Here is a 22,270-nt window from a genome sequence, read left to right on the forward strand (position 1 = left end):
CGGCTCCTAAGTGCTTTACGCAGCAGTTCTTCGCGACTAGTATCGTATTTCTAGCCTCTTGTTACAGCTAAGCGTTTCACTGATGGGGAGAGATGGCAATTCTAGGCCCATGTTAAAGTGAACAGAGTATAGTGAGAGGGAGGCGAGGTGGGCTGTTTCTCGTATACCACAACACCAGTATCACCAAATTCTAATACCATCGACCTTTCATAAATTTCGCCATCCTTTCACAGTTTTTCATTCTTGTCACGATTATCAGTATCCTTTCACAGTTTTCATCATCCTTTCACAGTTTTTCACTCTCTTATCACGATTTTCAGTGTCCTTTCACAGTTTTCACCATTCTTTCACAATTATTCATTATCCTGCCACAGTTTCTCATCATCGAGTCACCGTTTTTCACCTTTTCGTAGTTTTCACCAACCTTTTCACAGTTTTCACCATAATCATCGGTTTTCACCTCCTTTTCTCGGCTTTCAATACCCTTTCGCAGTTTTCACCATCCCTTCCCCGTTTTCATCATCATTAGTTTGTGTGTCGTAGCAAAAACAACAACTGTGATTCACTTTTCTAATACCATTTCTCTCCATCACAATTCTATTCTTATTACTTCTGGGCAATATCTTGAATCTAGTAAGTGCTTCTAGCACAGAAGGGGATTATAAGAAAATGATTACTGAATACCTAAGAACCACGACGTCTTTCATACCTCACCACTACTACAGCAAGATTTCATTCAGCTTTGGAGTGATTACTGGTAGTGAAAGAGTTAAGGTAAATACTCTTTAACCCTTTCAAAACCAAGTCTCTTATTTATGCTTTGTCCACACGATTTATATTCATTTCAGGAAGGATTAGTGGTAGTAAAATTGTTCAAATGTCAGGACCAACTTGTCCAGCCCCGGGCTCCTACACCCCTCACAGGGTAACACGGGATTAGATGATGATGATGATGATGATGATGATGATGGTGATGATGATGATGATGATAATAATTGTTAAAATCTACTTCATCTCAGCAAAAAATAAAAATAATAATCGAAATGGCCGAGGGAATTTTGCGATTAAATAAAAGCATTATTGAATATTAAACAGGTAGTTCTCATTATAAAAGAGAAATGTTTCCCAAAATATAAAACGTTTGCCTTCAAATTAATCCTTCCATTTGGTAGAAAGTGGCAAATTAAATCTGCTGAGTACCGTACATTAAACATTATTTAAGCAATCTTTTGTCATTTACTATGGACTTAAATCTTTAGGTCCGACATTTTTATGTATTATTCCTGCTCCCTCTACTTTTTTAAAAAATAACTTTGTATAAAATAGTTGTGTTGAAAAGGTTAAAAATTGCCTCCATTAACACGTTCACAAATATAACTCCCTTTAAGTAGAAGAAAATCGTCTGAAGATAGCAAAAATATAACTGTAAAACTGTCATGAGACTGAAAAGATTAATATTAAAACAAATAAAAATAATATTACCCATAAACAGGACAGTGCACTTAGGCATGGGGGGTGGAAATTCGATAACATGTATCCAGTCTCACATTACTAGGGATATTGAAATGGATGAACGATAATATTCACAGGTAAAGTGGTGCTTATCAATCTATTTTCACTAAGTAATATATTGAGTTTAATTTAGTTAATCTCCAAATACACTAATCTTTTCACCCCTCCCTACTGCCAGATACTGAGTTTGTTTTTGTTTATTTACTGCTCGTGGACAAAAATATTAATCTATTTTATTTTCACAGTAATTTCAGTTATTGGATTAAGTAAGTTACATTCCACATACATATGTTTTCACTCCTCCCTACTGCTAGATACTGAATGTTTTCATTTTAATTACCTATTTCACATGGACAATATTAATAATCCAGTTTCTGAACATGCTACTCTTTCCATCAGTTATTCAATGCTGAAAATGCGAATATTACAACCTTCCTTATTTCCATATGCTGATTTTATTCATGTATTTTTGTGACTGTATCTTCAAATAAAACACATTTCCAGCATATACAGTAGACATAAATAATAATTCATTTTCATACCATGTCAACCTTTCCACTCATTTTCTAAACTGAACTTGCTAGCCTTTACACCATCACTACTTCCATATACCAAAAGCGTCTTTATTTATTTACTTTTTTTTTTACTATTGCATTCTCCAAGTAAAAGCAGTTCCAACAGATACTCATTAAAAAAACTTCCCAAAATATCAACTTTTTGTTAACATACTGAATTTATGTTTATTATTTACTATTACTGTATACTGGTACTCAAAGTAAACACAATCCATGCTCATGAACATAAAACAATCCACTTTCCAAACAGCTCAACCATTCTTTTTTTCTATTGTTTTTTGCCTGTTGAATTTGTTTATTATTTTGTATTTTTGTATATTCAAAGTTAATACAACCTAAACACATATATAAAAATAAAAAATAAACAACTCACCAAATATCCCATTAAAAATAATCTGCTTTTCAAACATTTCATAAAAGCATAAAAATTATCTACTTTTTGAACATTCCATAAAAATTAGCTATTTTCGAACAATCCATAAAAATTACCTACTCTTCTAATACTCCATAAAAATTATCTAGTTTTCGAATATTTCATAAAATTATCTACTTTTCAAGCATTCCATAAAAATTTATCTACTTTTCGAACATTCCATAAAAATCATCTACTTTTTATAACATTCCATAAAATCATCTACTTTTAGAACATTCCATTAAAAAATTATCTACTTTTGAACATTCCGTAAAAAATTATCTACTTTTCAAACATTTGAAAAAATCCACTTTCTGAAGCATCACATAAAAATCATCTACTTTTAGAACATCCCCCACACTATACGATATATACTTTCTAAAAGTTTCTGAACATTTCACATAAAAGTCATCTACTTTTCGAACACACCACAAAATATTATCTACACAAAAAAATAATCTACTTTTTGAACATTCCAGCCCTTTCATCCTTTCCTAAGTGCTGCCGTGTTTCAGCCCACCTCGTCCCCTATACTAATATATATGGTAAAGTAAAATGGGCGGACTGATTTTATGGCACACGTTGAAGCACTGGTAACTGCTGGTGTGGGTACTGGTGTGGTGGTATTAACAATGGAGTGCTCGGTATTAGTCCTCTGTATGTAAAAAATACCACCTAATTTTTATTATTATTATTATTATTATTATTATTATTATATGTTCGGTGCCGTGAACTGAAGTGGCAAATTAGCATTACAGGGTTGCAGTGGATGAAGAATAACTAATAATAATGATAATAAAATAATAATAATAATATTAATAATAATAATATGCCCATCGACCACACGAGAGCTCCTATCGACCACACGAGAGTTATTGAGGAAGATAATCATTTCAGTCCCAATTTTCCCCTAAAATAATAACATTTTTATTCAGGTTCCAAAATATTGAAGGTAATTAGCAAGAAAAGGGGGAAACAATGACAGAAAATTTTGATGAACAATTTTTCTATAAACTACTATGGATATTGATAAAAAATTGATATAATAAAAGAATTTAGTTTTTTAGTTCTGGAAATTTTGATAGGCAATTTCTTCCTATATACTACTACCGTTATTAATAAAAAAAAAAAAAAAAATAGATGTATTACGGAACTGATTTTGTCGATTTTTGTATATGTAACTGCAGCCTTAAAGAAAAAAAAAAAAAAGCGACTAATAACGAGGACCCAGTGTAGATGGTGCTTAATAATAATAATAATAATAACAAAAATAAATCTCGGAAGTGAAGACGTAGAAAAAATATTGGGACTATGAAGTGCTTAATAATAATGTTATGAAGGGGGATTTGCCAGTTAGGTAGTCTCGTACCTTCGAGACCTCTCTGGTACCTTAATTTTCGGTACGAGTCGTCAGGGTTGCCAGTTTGCCTGGTGTTTGTGAGCGTAGTTATTTCTTAAGCATTCATTTATTTTTGTGTTCTTTTTCTTTATAATGTTTTATTTAGGTAATTGCTTGTTAAATTATGTAATTTAAGTTCGTATGGTTAATGATTTAGAGTGTTATGTAATGTAAGACAACTCTAAAATGTTTTGATGTCTCGTAGTTGGTAACTGTTGTTGCTAGGGGCTGATGCAAGACAGTATGTCCTAAAATGTTGGAGAAGTAGAAGTTCTGAGAGTAATGCAAGCTTATATAAGGATGGGGAAGAGCTTAGTGAGTTAGTCAGTCAGTTTGGAGTTTAGTCGGTTTTAGTTCAGTATGAGTTAGTGGAATTACTGTCAGTGGAGATTATTTCCGGTACTTGTGGAAACAGTGGCAAACAGTGACGGGTTATTGAAGTTTGTATATCATTGGAACTTGAGAAGACAGTGAAGTGTATTAAGTGTACTTACTGTCAGTGAAGGTTATTTTCAGTACTTGTGTAATAAGTGAAGTGTTAGCAAGCATTAAGTGTACTAACTGTGAAGTGTTGTTAAACATTAAGCTTAACTGCAATCAGTAAAGTGTTTATAGCTCCAGTGCTTGTAAGAACAGTGAAATGGAAAGCATTAAGTGGAATTACTTGGAAAATATAGTGAACTTTAAGGAGCCAGTGTTTATTTTCGCCTCAGCTGATCTTGTGTACTGCACGCTTAAAAGCTGACCATAAGAACAACAACTCACTGGGCAGCGTCCTTCCTATACTGTGCTGCTGCTGTTGGAGCCTGTGGCAGTGTGGGGTGGGGACGTAATGCTGGTGTCAGGAGTGAGGATTATTTCAGGGCTGCAGTGAGTCTAACCTTCGACATGGAAGCAGAAGGTGTGAAAACAAGGTCTAGAGCTGGACAGGAGGAGGAAATTTCCCTGGCGACAATCGTGAAGCTACTACAGGCACAGAGTGATAAACTAAAGGCACAGAGTGAAGGACAGGAAAAACTCCAAGCACAGTTACAAGCACAAAGTGCCCAACTATAGGCAGCACGGAATGCAGGACAGAAAAAGCTCGAAGAACAATTACAGGCACAGAAGAAAGAAATCAAAGAACAATTACACGCACAGAATGAAGAAGAGAAAGAACGATATGAACGTCTTCGGGAGGCATTACAAAAGCAACAGAGGGAGTTACACCGAGGATGCAAGGACAGCCAGATGCATTCATGGGGGAAATCAAGGAAGAACAGCAACAGCTTAAGGAGGAAGTAGATACCGAGCTAGAGCAGCAGAAGTATGAGGTAAGCAATAATTTGACAGAGTGTAAACAGCATGTAGAAGAACAATTGAAGACAGTTAATCAGGAAATAGTGACGGAGTGCAAACAGCATGTGGAAAACCAGCTGAAGATTAGCGAGGGAATAGTGACAGAGTGCAGACAGTATGTGGACAACCAGCTGAAGATTAGTGAGGGAATAGTGGCGGAGTGCAGACAGCATGTAGACGACCAGTTGAAGTCAATTAGTGAGGAAATAGTGATGGAGTGCAGACAGCATGTAGATAACCAGTTGAAGCATGTAGTCAATCATGAGAAGATAATTAGTGAGAAATTTGAGGCTGTAGAGAAATATTGCACTGCTGAGCCTCAGGTTAGTGTACAGGGAGCGTGTGAAGGGAATGGACAGTGTATGGTGAATCTTGACGGATCCCGGGCATCTGGAGATGGCATTACAGGGCTGAATAATCAGAATGCAGAAGTTGTAAGTCCTGGACTTAATTATGATGCCTCAGTTATTAGGCCCCAAACCAGTGAAGTGCATGGCTATAATGGGGGATCCAGTTAAGAAGAAACCTCAAGAAAGTGATGGTAGTGTATCTTGGGAAGCTTACCATGCACAGTTTGAGTTACTTGCGGATTAGAATGGTTGGGATGATAAGAAGAAGGCTGCAGAAGACCCACCACTGAAGAAATGCAAAAGAACCTTGATGAATAGTGCGCGAGAAGACAGAAGGACAGACGACAAGCAGTGTAGTAGGAATGGGAATCACAGGAAGAAATGCTGCTGTACTGTAGTGACGGGGCCGGTGTCAGACGGAGAAGACCTGGGTAGGATGCAGATGGAGGGTGCAGATTTCCAACCAGTGCTGGAGTGGCTGCAGCGGAGTGCAGTGCGACCATCATGGGAAGGAGTTTCCAGGTTGGGCCCTGCGACCGGAAGCTGCTGGAGTCAGTGGGACCTTCTTCATTGCAATGGACTACTGGAGCGTCAGTGGGAGACGCCCAATGGCCTCAGCGAGTGCTGGCAACTGGTGGTTCTGAAGAAGATGAGGTCTGAGATCTTGGATAAGTCCCATAACCAGATCACTAGTGGGCACCTGGGAAGCCGGCTGCGACACAAGTTCTACTGGATTGGCATGCATCAGGATGTTGAAGAGTGGTGTCGGACCTGTGATGTGTGCTGTGTCAAGAAGAGGACCAAGACCTTCCTGGAGGAGTGGACTGTGCAGAAGAGCAAAGACATCGTCAGAAGCGGCATAGAAGACCTGATAAGTTGAAAGATTATCTTGTGTATAGTTAGATGTTTTTTTTAAGATTAGGGTTTATGTTTGTATATATTGTGCAGTTTTGTCGGGACGACAAAGAACTAGGGAGGGGGTAGTGTTATGAAGGGGGATTTGCCAGTTAGGTGGTCTCGTACCTTCGAGACCTTTATGGTACCGTAAGTTTTGGTACGAGTCGTCAGGGTTGCCAGTTTGCCTGGTGTTTGTGAGCGTAGTTATTTCGTAAGTTAAACATTCATTTATTTTTGTGCTCTTTTTCTTTATAATGTTTTATTTAAGTAATTGCTTGTTAAATTATGTAATTTAAGTTAGTATGGATAATGATTTAGAGTGTTATGTAATGTAAGACAACTCTAAAAGTTTTGATGTCTCATAGTTGGTAACTGTTGTTGCTAGTGGCTGATGCAAGACAGTATGTCCTAAAATGTTGGAGAAATATAAGTTTTGAGAGTAATGGAAGCTTATATAAGGATGGGGAAGAGCTTAGTGAGTTAGTCAGTCAGTTGGAGTTTAGTCGGTTTTGGTTCAGTTTGAGTTTAGTGGAATTACTGTCAGTGGAGATTATTTCCGGTACTTGTGGAAACAGTGGCAAACAGTGACGGGTTATTGAAGTTTGTATATCATTGGAACTTGAGAAGACAGTGAAGTGTATTAAGTGTACTTACTGTCAGTGAAGGTTATTTTCAGTACTTGTGTAATAAGTGAAGTGTTAGCAAGCATTAAGTGTACTAACTGTGAAGTGTTGCTAAACATTAAGTGTAACTGCAATCAGTAAAATGTTTATAGCTCCAGTGCTTGTGAGAACAGTGAAGTGGAAAGCATTAAGTGGAATTACTTGGAAAATAAAGATAGTGAACTATAAGGAGCCAGTGTTTATTTTCGCCTCAGCCGATCTTGTGTACTGCACACCTAAAGGCTGATCATAAGAACAACAACTCACTGGGCAGCGTCCTTCCTATACTGTGCTGCTGCTGTTGGAGCCTGTGGCAGTAATAATAATAATAATAATAATAATAATAATAATAATAATAATAATAATAATAATGCTATGGCCCTACACCCTTTCCAAAGCACTTCATCGTGATTAGCACTCTAGCGCTAATCCATTTGTTGCAACTGAGAATTCAAGATTGAGGAATGGAATTTTAGGACATACTGTATCATAGTGTTAATCTATTGTTGCAAATTAACACTGAAGGTGAACATAGGCCAAATATCAGATTCTATTACTAATCTATTGTTACAGCTGAGCATTCAAGATGGCGAGATGGCAATTTTAAGCCAAGTTAGAGTGAAAGGAGTATGGCAGGGAAGAGATACTAGGCAGACAACCAAGCTAGCGAAATTACGGTATATGGTGTGGCAGTGACGGCGTTAAATCGTTCTATGTTAATATACAAGACACATCAAGACGAGAAAATTTTAGAACCGAATATTCATGGATTTTGGAGTTTTAAGACTACGGAAAAAATATGACAAAAATAACAACAGAAAGTGGTGGTTTTAAATCTGACATGAAAAAAAAATTTCCATATTAACTTCTCTCAAAATTCATTTTTTTTTTTTTTTTTTCCAATATTTGTGTTTTGTTTAAATTTGGGTCTCGCACATAAGACGCAATTTTTGTTTCAGTATCCAGACAGGTTTAGCTATGTTAGATTAATGGTGTATGTGTGTTAAAATGGTGGTAGCAGTAGAAATGATAGTGGTGGTGATGGTAGTGGTGGTCGTCGTAGTGGTGCAGGTGGTGGTGGTGGTAGTGATGTACAGGTGCTGGTGGTGGTGCTGGTAGCAGTAGCAGTAGTAGTAGTAGTAGTAGTAGTAATCATATAACAGTGTTAATAGTAATTCAACACCATAGGGGGCCGCAGCCTAAATGGTGTTAAAGACGTCTAGCGCCATCTCTTATGCGATTTATTCTGCCTGTTCTACCTTAACATTCACTTTATAATATCTGTCTCTTTAATTATCTCTTAATGTCTCTTAATATCTCTTAATATATCTTTCATATATCTTTTAATATCTCATTAATATCTCTTACTTTCTTTTTAAATTGACATAGTAACACAGAAGACGATATTCAGGGGCAATGCTTAGAATAATTCGCGGTGGAAAGGCTGTTACGTCATCTCCCAAGCCGCTTAGAAGGCCACCCTTACCATTAACCTCTTCACGCCGATGACGCCTTTGCCTATTATATTCTTGCTTCCCCCAGACGATGAAATATTACTCAGAAAAATCCTATCTTTCCTGCTAACATCATCTTTTCCTGTTAACATCATTATCATTTCTTCCTATTAACATCACCTCTTCCTATTATCATCATCTCTTCCTATTATCATCATCTCTTCCTATTAATATCAACATATCTCTTCCTATTAAAATCAACATCATCTCTTCCTGTTAACATCAACATCAGCTCTTCCTATTAACATCATCTTTTCATATTAACATCATCTCTTCCTGTTAAAACCATCATCTCTTGTTAACATCATCTTTTCTTATTAACATCACCTCTTCCTATTAACATCATCTCTTCCTCATATCATTATCATCTCTTCCTATTAACATTGTCGTTTCCTCTCTCTCTCTCTCTCTCTCTCTCTCTCTCTCACACACACACACACACACACACACACACACACACACACACAGCTTCCTCCTGCGCAGTTAAAATCTGTGGCGTGGCTAGCTGAGCATTAACCCACACCCCAGTAATTCTCAGCCTTACCCACCTCATTGCTATTACTACTATTATTTTTGTTACTACTATTTTTGTTATCTTTACTGCTCTTATTTCTGTTACCATTATTTTTACACTATTACTGTTACCACTGTTTTTACTACTATCTTTACTACTCATACCAGTTACTACTTTTACTATCTTTGCTACTATTATTACTGCTACTACCATCTTTACTGTTACTACTACTGTTTTGCTACTATCTTTACTATTATTACTATTACTCCGGTACTATTCTTACTACTATCTTTACTATTATTACTATTAGCTTCTACTATTACCCTCCACTGGATAACTATCAGATTCCTAGTGGTCCTTCAGATATATTTCCCTCGCCCCAAAGGTCCCCACAAACATTAAAGAATTATTAAGCAGTTTGGTTTAGTAATGTAGCGGGAAGATATTCATTTTAATAGAAGAAATATACTGCATATTCTCTTCAGTCGTCCCCCCCCAAAAAAGTAATATATATGTTCATTTCAAAATCTACATACTTTCCTGAACCTTTAACAAATGTACAACCCACCGTGCCCCCCTTTCCCCCAAAAAAAAATTTTTTGTTATTACTCCCTAAAAAAAAAAAAAGCCCCCCCCCCAAAAAAAAATCTTGCATCCCTCTCCAAAATAATATCTTGCATCCCCCCCCCCCAAAAAAAAAGTCTTGCCTTAGCCCCCTTGGAGGTTATGCCCCCCAGGCTGAGAATCACTAACCCCTCGGCCACCGCGACGTCTTTCACATCTACTCAGTACCGTCAAGGAATTATTATTATTATTATTATTATTATTATTATTATTATTATTTAGCTGTAGGAGTTATGTATCGCCTTAACTAACATCCCATTCACTGCAAGGGATAATACTGTACTTATGTCCATCATTACCCCCATTAACTGAATTACTTTTTTATTAATTTTTAAAGCCTTCATTAATCCCCATCAACTGAATTATAAAGGATACATAGTCTTCCTTAATTCCATTATTTGAAATGTGTGGGTTATGTATAACCTTCAAGAACCCTATTTATTTTTTTAGTTATTCAGTTCTTTATCAACCCCATCTAATTATAGATGTTATTTACAGCCTTGACTAACAGCATCATCTGAGCTGTTGAGGTAAAAATAGTCTTAATTAACCCCAGTATAACCTCACCCCCCTACGCTAAAAATAAAAATAATGTATCTATAAGGTTGCAAGAATAAAAGAAAAAGGCGTCTTCGAGCTGAAATGGTTACCTCACACCGGGTCCCGCTGTGAGGTTACCTGTGTTGGAAAGTAAAATTCATTCCATCAGTACCAGGACATATGAATTTCACTCTTGCTCTCAGACGATTTTCCTCAGCTTGACCTCTAATGGCCTTGGGTTGATGGGTGAGGTGGTAAGTTAGGAGCAATGTCTTTCACAGCTATACCTCTTTCACTTTTACTTGGCCCAGATTTTCGTTGCAGATTTTTATTTTTTCAATGGTAGATGTAAGCAATAATACGGCTCTACATCCCTCCCCATAGCACTTCTTCATGACTAGCATTCTATTTTAGTGCTGGTGTTACGACTCAACATTCAATATAGGGAGTTTGCAAATGTAGACCAAGTTAGGGTAAAAACAGTGTAGGTAATGGCAACCCCTCCCAACATTACTAGAGGTGCCATCCCAAGCTGAATAAAATCGTCTGTTGTCAGCAAGAATTAAGGACGTTGTGGTACTGAAAGGGTAAAGTGGACGGCTTCCCACATGGGGAGTGATGTGCCAAAATGGTGAGGTAGGGAAAAAAAAAAAACAGACTGACTCACAAGATGTAGTTTCGAAGCACCCAATTTCTGATGGATTACTGGGCTTGTTTTGAAGTTATGTTGTTTTAACGGCTTACTGGATGCCATCTTGAAGTACAGAGATGTTTTGAAGCATTACTGGGTGTGTTGTTTTAAATATATATTGTTTTGATGACTTATCTGATGCAGTTTTGAAGCAAAGTGATGTTTTGAAACAGTACTTGGTGTTTGTTTTAAAGTTACATTGTTTTGAGTGGCTTAACTGATGCAGTTTCGAAGCAAAATGACGTTCTGGAGCATTACAAAGCATTACTGGGTGTGTGGTTTCAAGGTTACATAGTTTTGATGACATACCTAATGCAGTTTTGAAGTATAGTCATCTGAAGCATTACTGGGTAAGTAGTTTTGAAGTTACGGTGTTCTGAAGCATCGTGTCTTGGAGAGTTTTGCAGCATTATGTTGTTGTTCTGATGCTTGGAGTTGATTCAAAGCATGCTGTTTCGAAGCCTTTTGATGATTTGAAGCATTATGTTGATTTGAAGTGCTGTTTTGATCCAAAGTGTTTCAGAGGATGGCACTTTTCTGAGTTGTTCCAAGCATACTTGCGTCAGGTGAGCATAGTGCATACCAAAATACTTAGTTCACTGGAATAATCTGCTGAAGAAGAAGTAGTGGTTCAGTTTGCTTGTGTGGAGTATCAGATTTCAAGAAGTCTTTTGTTAATACTTCAATCTTCTATCTATACTTCCTTCTGATTTAACACAGTGCTTCATAATCCATCCTGTAAAGCAGCCTCGAGAGATGAAAAACCACAAAACACTCTTAACAACTGTCGTAAGACATTTTTATGAGATTTTTCCTCTTTAAAGACACCAAATGTTAACATTAAGTAATAGGGGTCTCTTTGAATGTGTGGGGCATAACTGACACTCTAACTCACCTCTTATTATCTCCTTGATCCTAGCTTGCTCCCCTCAGTTTGGCCAAATCTTTAAGGATACTTAGCTAGATAAGTGTCCGAATGACAGACAGTGACGGACTTGCGGTCTTGGCTGGGTTGCATGGGTCGAATCCTTAAGTCCTGGTGCTGGCTATATACAGTGCGCTCCCGTCAGCTAGCTTGCTTGAACGAAACTTACTAAAAAATGGCGTATATTCTCCTTCACTGATTTCAGAGATGCCAAATATTATTTAATTACAATTATTTTAACACACTGAATTGCTTCATGAAATTTACAGGGAAGGTCTAACTTAACAAGGTAATCTTAGTTCAAAACTAAAACTAAAACCAAATATTATCTACATTAATACAAGACTTTCATCCGTTTTCAATATCATCATACCACGCATGCTCAGTCATGTACATGGAATATTCCTATCATTATAGGTATCTATACACGTATTTACATCGTAGTTGTCCAAAAAAGGTTAAATGCAGTAGCATTTAATTTATTAATAATGAAGACTATTAACCAGAAAACTAGAGCAAATTCCTAGATTATTAAACCTCTTTGAATCAGCACTAATACGTTCTCTGGTAAATTCCTCTGCTTTCAACAGGCACAACTATATCGAATGATGTGCGTATGCCGCTACACACAGCATGTCTCCCTCTCGGGGAAATGTTTCCACAGTAGCCATCATTATCGTCATCATCATCATCACCATCGTCCTAACCCACTAACGAATGAGAAACGGTCATCATCATCATCGTCGTCGTCATCCTAACCCACTAGTAACTGGGACAATATAAAAGGAAATATCTAACTTACTCTTGTAGCTGTATAAGGACATGAACTTGGGCATATAAGAACCCATTATGGCACTCAGACTCTACAAGCAAAGGACTGACTTACATGATCAGCTCTGAAGTGTGGTGTTGCTTTGAAGTGTGGCGTTGCTTTGAGGTGTGACGTTGTTTTGAAGTGTGGTGTTGCTTTGAAGTGTGACGTTGCTTGGATGTGTGGTGTTTCGGAAAATGATGTTGACTCGAACTATTTTATTTCAAACCACAATATTGTTTTGAAGCTTGTTTCAAAGTGATCTTGTCTTGAAGAATGGTACTTTTTTGAGCTATGGTGCTGAAGTGACTGCATTAATAGTGTTGTCGAAATACTTATCCCTCATCAAAGAGGAACAGTTGTTTGGTTTCCCCTTTGACACAATATCAAAGTGGTGTTTCAAAGTGGTGGTGTTTCAAAGTGGTGTTGTTTTCAAGCAGGGTCCTTTTTTTAAGTATAGTACTAAAGTGGCTGTCTGTAGTTAATAGTCTTGTCAAATTACTCAGCTCTCTAAATATCCCACTAAATCAGAATGGTTGTTTAGCTTGACCTTTGACCCAGTGTTCATGTCATCATCAGTGACCACAATTCAACACCTAACTTCAGTACTGATCACCTAAACCATCGTCAAAAGGTGAATACACTCCAGATGTGCCAGATAAAATGATAAAAATACACTCAATACACTCCAAGTCAATCAACCCTACATAATAATTTCTGGAAAGCAGCCCAACCCACAATAATGTTTTTTTCTCTCTCTCTCTCGATTTTTTTACTAAGACAAATATTTTTCTGTCGACCTTCCGAATATTTTACAGTGGATTCACAAACAGATTTACGATAAATTACCTGCCATAACTAAGATTCGTTTTACTGGAACGACAAGGGGAATGAATAACTGAATCTTTCCAAGTCCACATCATCCTACAGTTACAAGTCTTACGTCCCAGTCCATCCGCCTACAACCTGCCACTCACAGATTTATTTATTTATTTTTTTTACCTCTCACTCCCAGGACTTTTTTTTTTTTTTAAGTCTTGCTGCCTCCAGACGATTTTATTCAGCTCTGGAAAAAAGGCCTCTTGTACTAAAGGGGTTTACTGACTACCTAACCCCTGCTGTGAAAAAAATGGTCTGTCTTAAAGATGAATACAATCGTCTGGAATTGGCAATGGGGAAAAAAATCATCCTTCAGTTTTCAATGGAAACTCAAATCCGCCTCTCTCTCTCTGCAGACGGTTTTATTGAGCCAAGGAAAAAATTTTTAGCAGTGAAAAAAAAAATGTGAAAGTTGCAATATACTGAACTTATTAATTAACCTCAGATTTTTTTTTTTTTTCAATTTATTTCACGTGAGTAAGTGTTAGAAAAAAAAAGTTTTACGGACCTGTACCCTTTCCACTGCGCTTCTTCGTGACTAGCAGTGTATTTCAGAGACGGTACAACGGCTCTGCAGCCTTTCCACAGCACTTCTTCGTGACTAGCATCATATTCTAGTGTTAATCTAATCCACATCTCGGCAGTGAAGATGGAAGGACGGCAATTTTTAGGCCAAGTTAGAGGGGAAAGGAGTACAGAAGAGGAGGGGTTAAGGAAGGATCCATCTAACTCTTCCTGAGATGAATAAAAACATCTGAAGATAGAACATACAGATCATCGGTGTGAAGGGATATTAATTTCACCTCACTCCTCTCATGTCTCTTCACTCACTTCAACTATTCACAAAACTTTTGCTGACACTGTTTCTCTTCACTAACTTTTACTCATGTTCAATTTTTTCTACTAATTTAATTTCTCTTCCCTAACATCCCTTTACTTTATACACCTCATCTCATGCCTTTCCTTCCCTCGCCTCACTTCTTTACATTTCATATCATTTTAACCTACAGGCACTCCAGACATTGCTTCTTGTCACTTCCCTAGCCTTCTCTCCTTTATTCCTTCATCTCAAAACTTCCCCTTACCTCACCCTCTTTATCTACACTTCCCTTCCCTTCATTTTAGTCACTTCATGCTATTTATTATTCTGTCAACCCTGGAACTTCATGTCACTTCACTCATCTTCATTTATTTTCAACTTTCTCTCACCTCACCTCAAACATCCCAGCTAACTTCAACCACGCCCTCTCTCTCAAACTCACAAAGATTTCTCATATCCATCTGCTCACTCGTTTTACTATGCTCATCTCACGTCAAGCTTTATCTCACCTCAGCTCCATGATCAGTTTCCAAAGATCGTAGAGCTTTCAGATTCCTTGATATATATATATATATATATATATATATATATATATATATATATATATATATATATATATATATATATATATATATATATATATATATATTTCCATAACTTAAAAATATATATAAAGTTACTCATCGACTTGTACTGTTTTCATTTTTTTCAGTTTTTTTTTTTTTTTTTTTTTCAAATTAACATTTCAGTTTACTCATCGACAGCTGCATTTAAAATTTTCATATTCTTTCTCACTCTGAAATAAGATACATCTCTCATTAATTCACTTATCGTCTTTTAGATATCCAGTTTCATTTTGTTTCGGATGTATTAACTATATTTCACATCACTCACTCAAATTATTTCAACTCACACTTCTTCATCTATGGTTCCAGGACTCTAGATTTCAATTCTTCATTCTCTCTCTCTCTCTCTCTCTCTCTCTCTCTCTCTCTCTCTCTCTCTCTCACATACACACACACAGACAGCTTATATCAATTTCTTCACTCAGCAAACTCACCTAAGTAACCCTCACACTTTCTAACATTCCAGAGTTTCAGTTCCTTCTTCTATGTTCTAACTTATAAGCCCTTTTAACTAAACTTTCCTTAGCATATCACTAACTCTCCTTTCATTCCAGCTCACTTCATTTTTCTTATTCAATATTCTGATCGTTTTAGGACATTGCTTCTTGTCACTTCCTTAGCTTTCTCTCCTTCATTCTTTCATCTCAAAACTTTCCCTTACCTCACCCTCTTTATCCACACTTCCCTTCCCTTCATTTTAGTCACTTCATGCTATTTACTATTCTGTCAACCCTAGAACTTCATGTCACTTCATTCATTTTCATTCATTTTCAACTTAGTCTCATATTCTTCTATAATTTTTGCTCGCAAACGATCCCACTTTTCTCAGACCACTTCCGCTCTCTGATTCACAGCTCCAGTTGTCGTAATGCTTCCAGATTTCCAGATTTTAACTTCCACATAATTCTAGCTCACAACTGATCTCATTTTTCTCATCTCATATCTCTTCTCACCTCGACTCACTTCTCTTCTCTGATCCATTTTTTCAGTCGTTGTAAAGCATTTTTCACTTTTAATTATTCTCGCGCACTTCTCTCATCTCAAATCTCGTCTGACACCGCTGGCTTGGCTCATCTCATCTCAAATCTCATCCCTTTTTGGCTCACTCCTCCTCCCTGATCCATAGTTCTATTTGTAAGGCTTCCCAATTTCATTCTTTTTTTCCTTCCCATTTTCTCTCTACTTTTCCTTCCCAATTCTCCTCTTTTTCCTTTCCAACTCCTCTGTTTTTCTCTATTTTCCAACACAATTTTTCTCTATTTTCCTTCCAATTTCTCTCTTTATTTTTCTCTTTATTGTCCTCCCAATTCCTCTTATTTTTCTCTTTATTTTCCTTCCTAATTTCTCTTTGATTTTTCTATTTTCTTTCCTAATTTCTCTTTTATTTTTCTCTATTTTCCTTCCCAATTCCTCTCTTTTATTTTTCTCTTTATTTTCCTTCTTAATTTCTCTTAATTTTTCTCTTTATTGTCCTCCCCATTTCCTCTCTTTATTTTTCTCTATTTTCCTTCCTATTTTCTCCATTAATTTTTCTCTTTATTTTCCTTCCCAATTCCTCTTTTTATTTTAATCTGTATTTTCCTTCCCAGTTCCTCTCTTTTTATTTTAATCTTTATTTTCCTTCATAATTTCTCTCTTTATTTCTCTCTTTATTTTCCTTCCCAATGCCTCTCACTGTTTTTCCTTTCTAATTCTCAAACACTTAGGTGGGCGGTCTTCTTCATTGGGGTTTTCGAAAGAGGATTGAGCTCACATATGGAGAAAGAGAGAGAGAGAGAGAGAGAGAGAGAGAGAGAGAGAGAGAGAGAGAAAGTATGAAGAAAAAAAGAAAGGATATGAGGAAAGAGAGAATAAGACAGGGAATGCTTAAAGAAAACGAGACAGGCTAAAAAGATAAGGAAAGAAGTGACATTAGAGGAGACTCGTGTAGATCCCAGATATAGACCTACACCATATAGACGAAAACGACGAGGAAGGAAACAAGAAAAGTCGTGGAGAAAGATAGAAGATGGTAAAAGGTGGAAGAAAACGAGAGGCTAACCAACACGTGAAGAAGTTATAATAGGGGAGGGACTCATGTAGATCACAGGCACAGAACTACCCTATGAAAGAAAAGTCTAAGAAAAAAAAAAAAGTCATGAAGAAAGAGAAATGGAGAAGAAAAATAGTCAATGCTTAGAGAAAACGTAAAGAATGAGGGAAAGAGAAAGGGTAGTCACAGCTTAGAGAAAACGGGATAGGGGAAAGAAAATAAGCAGAAAAACTCATGAAGAAACAAGGGAAAGAAAAAGGGTAGTCACTGCTTAGAGAAAACGAGAAGACAGAGGGGAAAAAAGAGTTGTCAAAGCTGAGAGGGGAAAAAATAGTCACAGCTTTGAGAAAACGAGAAGGAAGAGGGAAGAAAAGAAAAAGGACAGTCACAGCTTAGAGAAAACGAGAAGAGAGAGGGAGGGAAAACATAGTCAAAGCTGAGAGGGGATAAAATAGTTACTGCTTAGAGAAAATGAGATGAAAGAGGGAAAAAGAAAGAGGGCGGTCACAGCTTAGAGAAAATGGGATAGGGGAAAGAAAATAAGCAGCAAAACTCATGAAAAAACAAGGGAAAGATAAAGGGTAGTCACGGCTTAGAGAAAACGAGCAGACAGAGGGGAAAAAGAGTTGTCAAAGCTGAGACGGGAAAAAATAGCCACCGCTTCGAAGAAACGAGATGGAAGAGGGATGAAAAAGAAAAAGGGCAGTCACAGCTTAGAGAAAATGGGATACGGAAATGGGAAAATAGAGAAGGCAACATCAGCGGGGACTCAGGTAGACCCCAAACAGAGGACTGCCGCTAGAGACACCACTCCTATTAGCCCCGTCCACCGTAGACTAGAGGCTGAGTTGCAGTAGGAGAAGTCACAGGAGCAGACCCGGCGGATGAGGACCCGGGTCGTGTAGGTCTCGCACGTGTTGGTCATGATGGTGTCGTTGGTGGCGCAGTTTCGGTGGAAACTCTCGATCTCCTCTGAGGGGAAGAAGAAGAGGTTTATGTTATAGGGAGGCGTCGCAGCTCCCTTTCCATACCGATTATCTTGCATACTTGGCTTTTAATATTTCCTGGCATGCTTTTTTTTTTTTTTTTATCGTTTTAATATGGACTGCAGCAAATACGAGAATCAGGAGTGTAATGTTTGGAATAAATCGCTAAGGAAGAGGTGTTAGGGAATAACCAAAATATTTTAAATACGACCTATAGACCACGCGGACAATTCTATCCGTCTTAGACGGTCGGGACGTAATGTTACGAGAGAGAGAGAGAGAGAGAGAGAGAGAGAGAGAGAGAGCGAATCACCATGCATACGTAATATACGCCCAGCCTGCATGAACAGCTGTCAGTGAAGGTTTGGTTAGTAATTTATTGGCATGAATTGATATTAACCATTTTTTAATCAGTATTTTATTCATAAATTTCTCATTATCTTTCCTTTATCTCTATTGATTACAATTATTTTATAGTTTATTTTTCAGGTAATTATAAAAATGTTCTTTAAAAATTCGTCTTATTTACCCATCTACAGCCAGACTCCTTAATCCCATAAGGGGTAGCCACAATCAAATCGCCTCCATGTAGCCCTGTCCCCTGTCATTACGCTGCCCTCCCCCCAGCTCGCACCCCCTCTCTATACCTCTCTACTTCATCCCTCCATCTCATCCTCAGTTTACTCTTTATTTCATTTATCCCTGTTTTTTTCTTTTATAAATTCATGATAAAATTGTCCCCGAAACTGTTTGTCAGAGATACACTATACTGTGCATAAAAGTTCCCGGTCATGTCAAAGCGTGTTGGTGGAGGTGAGGCCAAAAATGGTGTATTTTTCACGTCACAGGTCAAGGTCAAACTTCCCAGTATGTTGACACGGGACTGTTGAAGAGGATGCTGTTAAGTTTTACAGCGTTATTTTCGTACATTTTCACCGATTTTTTTTTCGCCTGCACACACACACACACACACACACACAACAATATATATATATATATATATATATATATATATATATATGCTTGGTGGTAGGTGGGGGCGCTCACCATCCACTCACTTAATGTAATGCTGCTCTCTGGTGTCTGCCCTGTCCTCTCCTCCATCCCTCTCTTAACTTCCATCTTCTTCTATCCTTCTTTCCTTCCGTCTTCTTCTATCTTTCTTTCCTTCATTCCGTCCTCGTCCTTCTGCCTACGGGTGACTTTACACTCCCTCTTCTGTCTTTCATTCCTTCATTCTTTCCTCTCCCTTCTGCCTATGGGTGACTCTACATTGAGTGACAAGCCAAATGGTTTCCTGTTCACCAGGAAACCATTTACTACGCTGGGTGGTAACCATATAACCAAATTTTGGCGCCTGGTGGTTTAGTGGGTAATTATTGTGCTCCAATCGGATTGAGCCGGTGAAGGTTTATATCCAAGGGGTGGTTGGGGTTTATTGCTCACGCAATGCCACTCAGGTATGAGTGAGGCTGGTCACTCTCATCTTAAATGTCAGGACCAACTGCCTAGCCCCGGGCTCCTACGCTCCTCATGGGGCAACGTAGGATTGGATGATGGATATATATATATATATATATATATATATATATATATATATATATATATATATATATATAACACACACATACATCTATCTATCTATATATCTAGGCTGCTTCCCCCAAGTAAAGGGTGGTAGCCGAGACAGGACGACACACTCCCACTTTGCTCATCCACTCATGCATGAATGGCCAAACACACACACACACATATCTATCTATCTATCTATCTATATAATCGGTCTATCTATCTATCAATCTATATATACATACGACACCTTAAAACTTCCTTCTACCTAGTCATATCTGTTGTATACAGACTTTTCACAAACGTCATGTGTGTGTGGCCAGTATTATATACATATCATGTATGTATCCTCACCATATTCCTTGGATCCTTCTTGTCCCTGTTATAATAGCCAAGTATATATATGTATGTATGTATGTGTGTCCTGTATCACACATATATCATCTATGTATCATGAATGTATGCTCGCTGTATCCAGTTATAACAATCCACGGTACGGGTGTATGTATGTATGTATGTATGTATGTATGTGTGTGTGTACTGTATGTATGTATGTATCATCTACGTATCATGTATGTATCGTCGCTGTATCCAGTTATAACAATCCACGGTACAGGTGTGTGTGTATGTATGTACGTATGTATGTATGTATGTATGCATGCATCCGTGTGTATAGCCTTGCCAGTGGACTCCAACTCATTACCCTCATATGCTCGGCACGACATACCCCACGCTAGGGACACTGCCTACTGACGCTGATATACTAACATAAAGCTCTTACCCTGTTGTACTAACCTACTTAGTCTCATATTCTAACATACTTACTCTGATATACTTACATACTTACTTACTCTGAAACACTAACATACTCTGATATACTACCATACTTTTCTAATATACTAACATAAAGCTCTTACTTACTCTGAAATACTAACATACTCTGATATACTAACGTACTCTGAAATACTAACATACTCTGATATACTAACATACTTACTCTGATATACTAACATACTCTGATACACTAATATGCTTAGTCTGATATACTAACATACTTACTCTGATATACTAACATACTCTGAAATACTAACATACTTACTCTGATATACTAACATACTCTGAACTACTAACATACTCTGAAATACTAACATACTTACTCTGATATACTAACATACTTACTCTGATATACTAACGAACTTACTCTGATATACTAACATACTTACTCTGATATACTAACATACTTACTCAGATATACTAACCTGCTTACTCTGATATACTAACCTGCTTACTCTGATATACTAACATACTTACTTACTCTGAAACACTAACATACTCTATAATAACATACTTACTGATATACTAACCTACTTACCCTAATATACTAACCTACTTACCCTGATATACTAACCTAATTATCCTGATATACTAACCAACTTACTTTCTCGGATATACTATCATACTTACACCCAGGCATACTTACTGTGGTACGCTAATCTACTTACTCAGTGGCCTACTTACGCGAGTATACTCACTCAATCTAAGGCTTGTCTGTCTACTTAACACAAGGCCTACTTACTCTAATATACTAAATCACTAAGAAACCTACTTACACTACTTACCATATCTACTCAAGCTTTCTAACGTATCCACTCTAGGCTGTCCTTCATTCTCTGTACTTACAAGTAGACCTACTTACAGATATTCTATTTATTCGTAGGTATTTCCCCGATTTACTAACCTACATCATCATCATCACTATCATCATCACCGCTATCATCATCATCAACATAATCATCATCATCACCACCATCATCTTCATCTTCACCATCATCGTCATCACCATCATCATCACCACCATCATGACTATCACCATCATCATCATCATCACCATCATAATCACCACCATCATCACCATCATCATCATCATCATCATTCTAAAACAGGACCAAAGCCTCTCATTTTTCTCCACTCTGACCTATTAGCTATTAACCTGTTCCATCCAATCCCAGCAAATCTGCAAAATCATCTCCCCATCTCGTCCTTTGTTTGCCTCTTCCTCTCACTCCATCTCTCAAACTTGTTCTCTGTCTGCCTCTTCCTCACTTTCCGTCTCCCCATCTTGTTCTCTGTCTGCCTCTTTCTCTCGCTCCATCTCTCCATCTTGTTCTCTGCCTCTATCCTCTCACTCCATCTCTTCTCTGTCTGCTTCTTCCTCTCACTCCATCGCTCTGTCTTCTTGTCTGTCTGCGTTTCCCTCTCACTCTATCTCTCCTTATTCTTTGTCTGCCTCTTTCTCTCGCTCCATCTCTCCATCTTGGTCTTTGCCTCTTCCACTCATTCCATCTCTCCATCTTGTTCTCTGCCTCTTCCTCTCACTCTACCTCTTCATCCCGGCCCGTGTCTGCCTCTTCCTCTCACTCCATCTCTGGGCTGCCACTCAGTTACCCTGGTTGTCCATCTGTTATCTGTTCTATGAAGGACGTGACCTGCCCACATCCATTTATGCTTTTGGATTGTACTGATTATATCCTCTACCCTCCTCTATTCCCGTATCCACGAAGCTCTCTCTTTATCTGTCCATGTGATGCTTAATA

The 22,270-nt window shown here is 37.5% G+C and overlaps 1 protein-coding gene across 1 annotated transcript in view; it reads right to left on the reverse strand.

The window, feature by feature from the left end:
- Window positions 1–17,890: 17,890 nt before the first annotated feature.
- LOC145418744 (uncharacterized) overlaps window positions 17,891–22,270 on the reverse strand; it is a 12,989-nt gene continuing 8,609 nt past the window's right edge. The window contains exon 3 of the mRNA XM_080287080.1: window positions 17,891–18,093. Within this exon, the coding sequence (XP_080143206.1) occupies window positions 17,891–18,093 (203 nt within the window). The remainder of the gene's footprint in view (window positions 18,094–22,270) is intronic.

Source organism: Coenobita brevimanus, chromosome 116 (genome assembly GCF_032717465.1).
Source record: "Coenobita brevimanus isolate Jiangsu-jjx chromosome 116, ASM3271746v2, whole genome shotgun sequence".
In the NCBI taxonomy this organism is placed as follows: domain Eukaryota; kingdom Metazoa; phylum Arthropoda; class Malacostraca; order Decapoda; family Coenobitidae; genus Coenobita; species Coenobita brevimanus.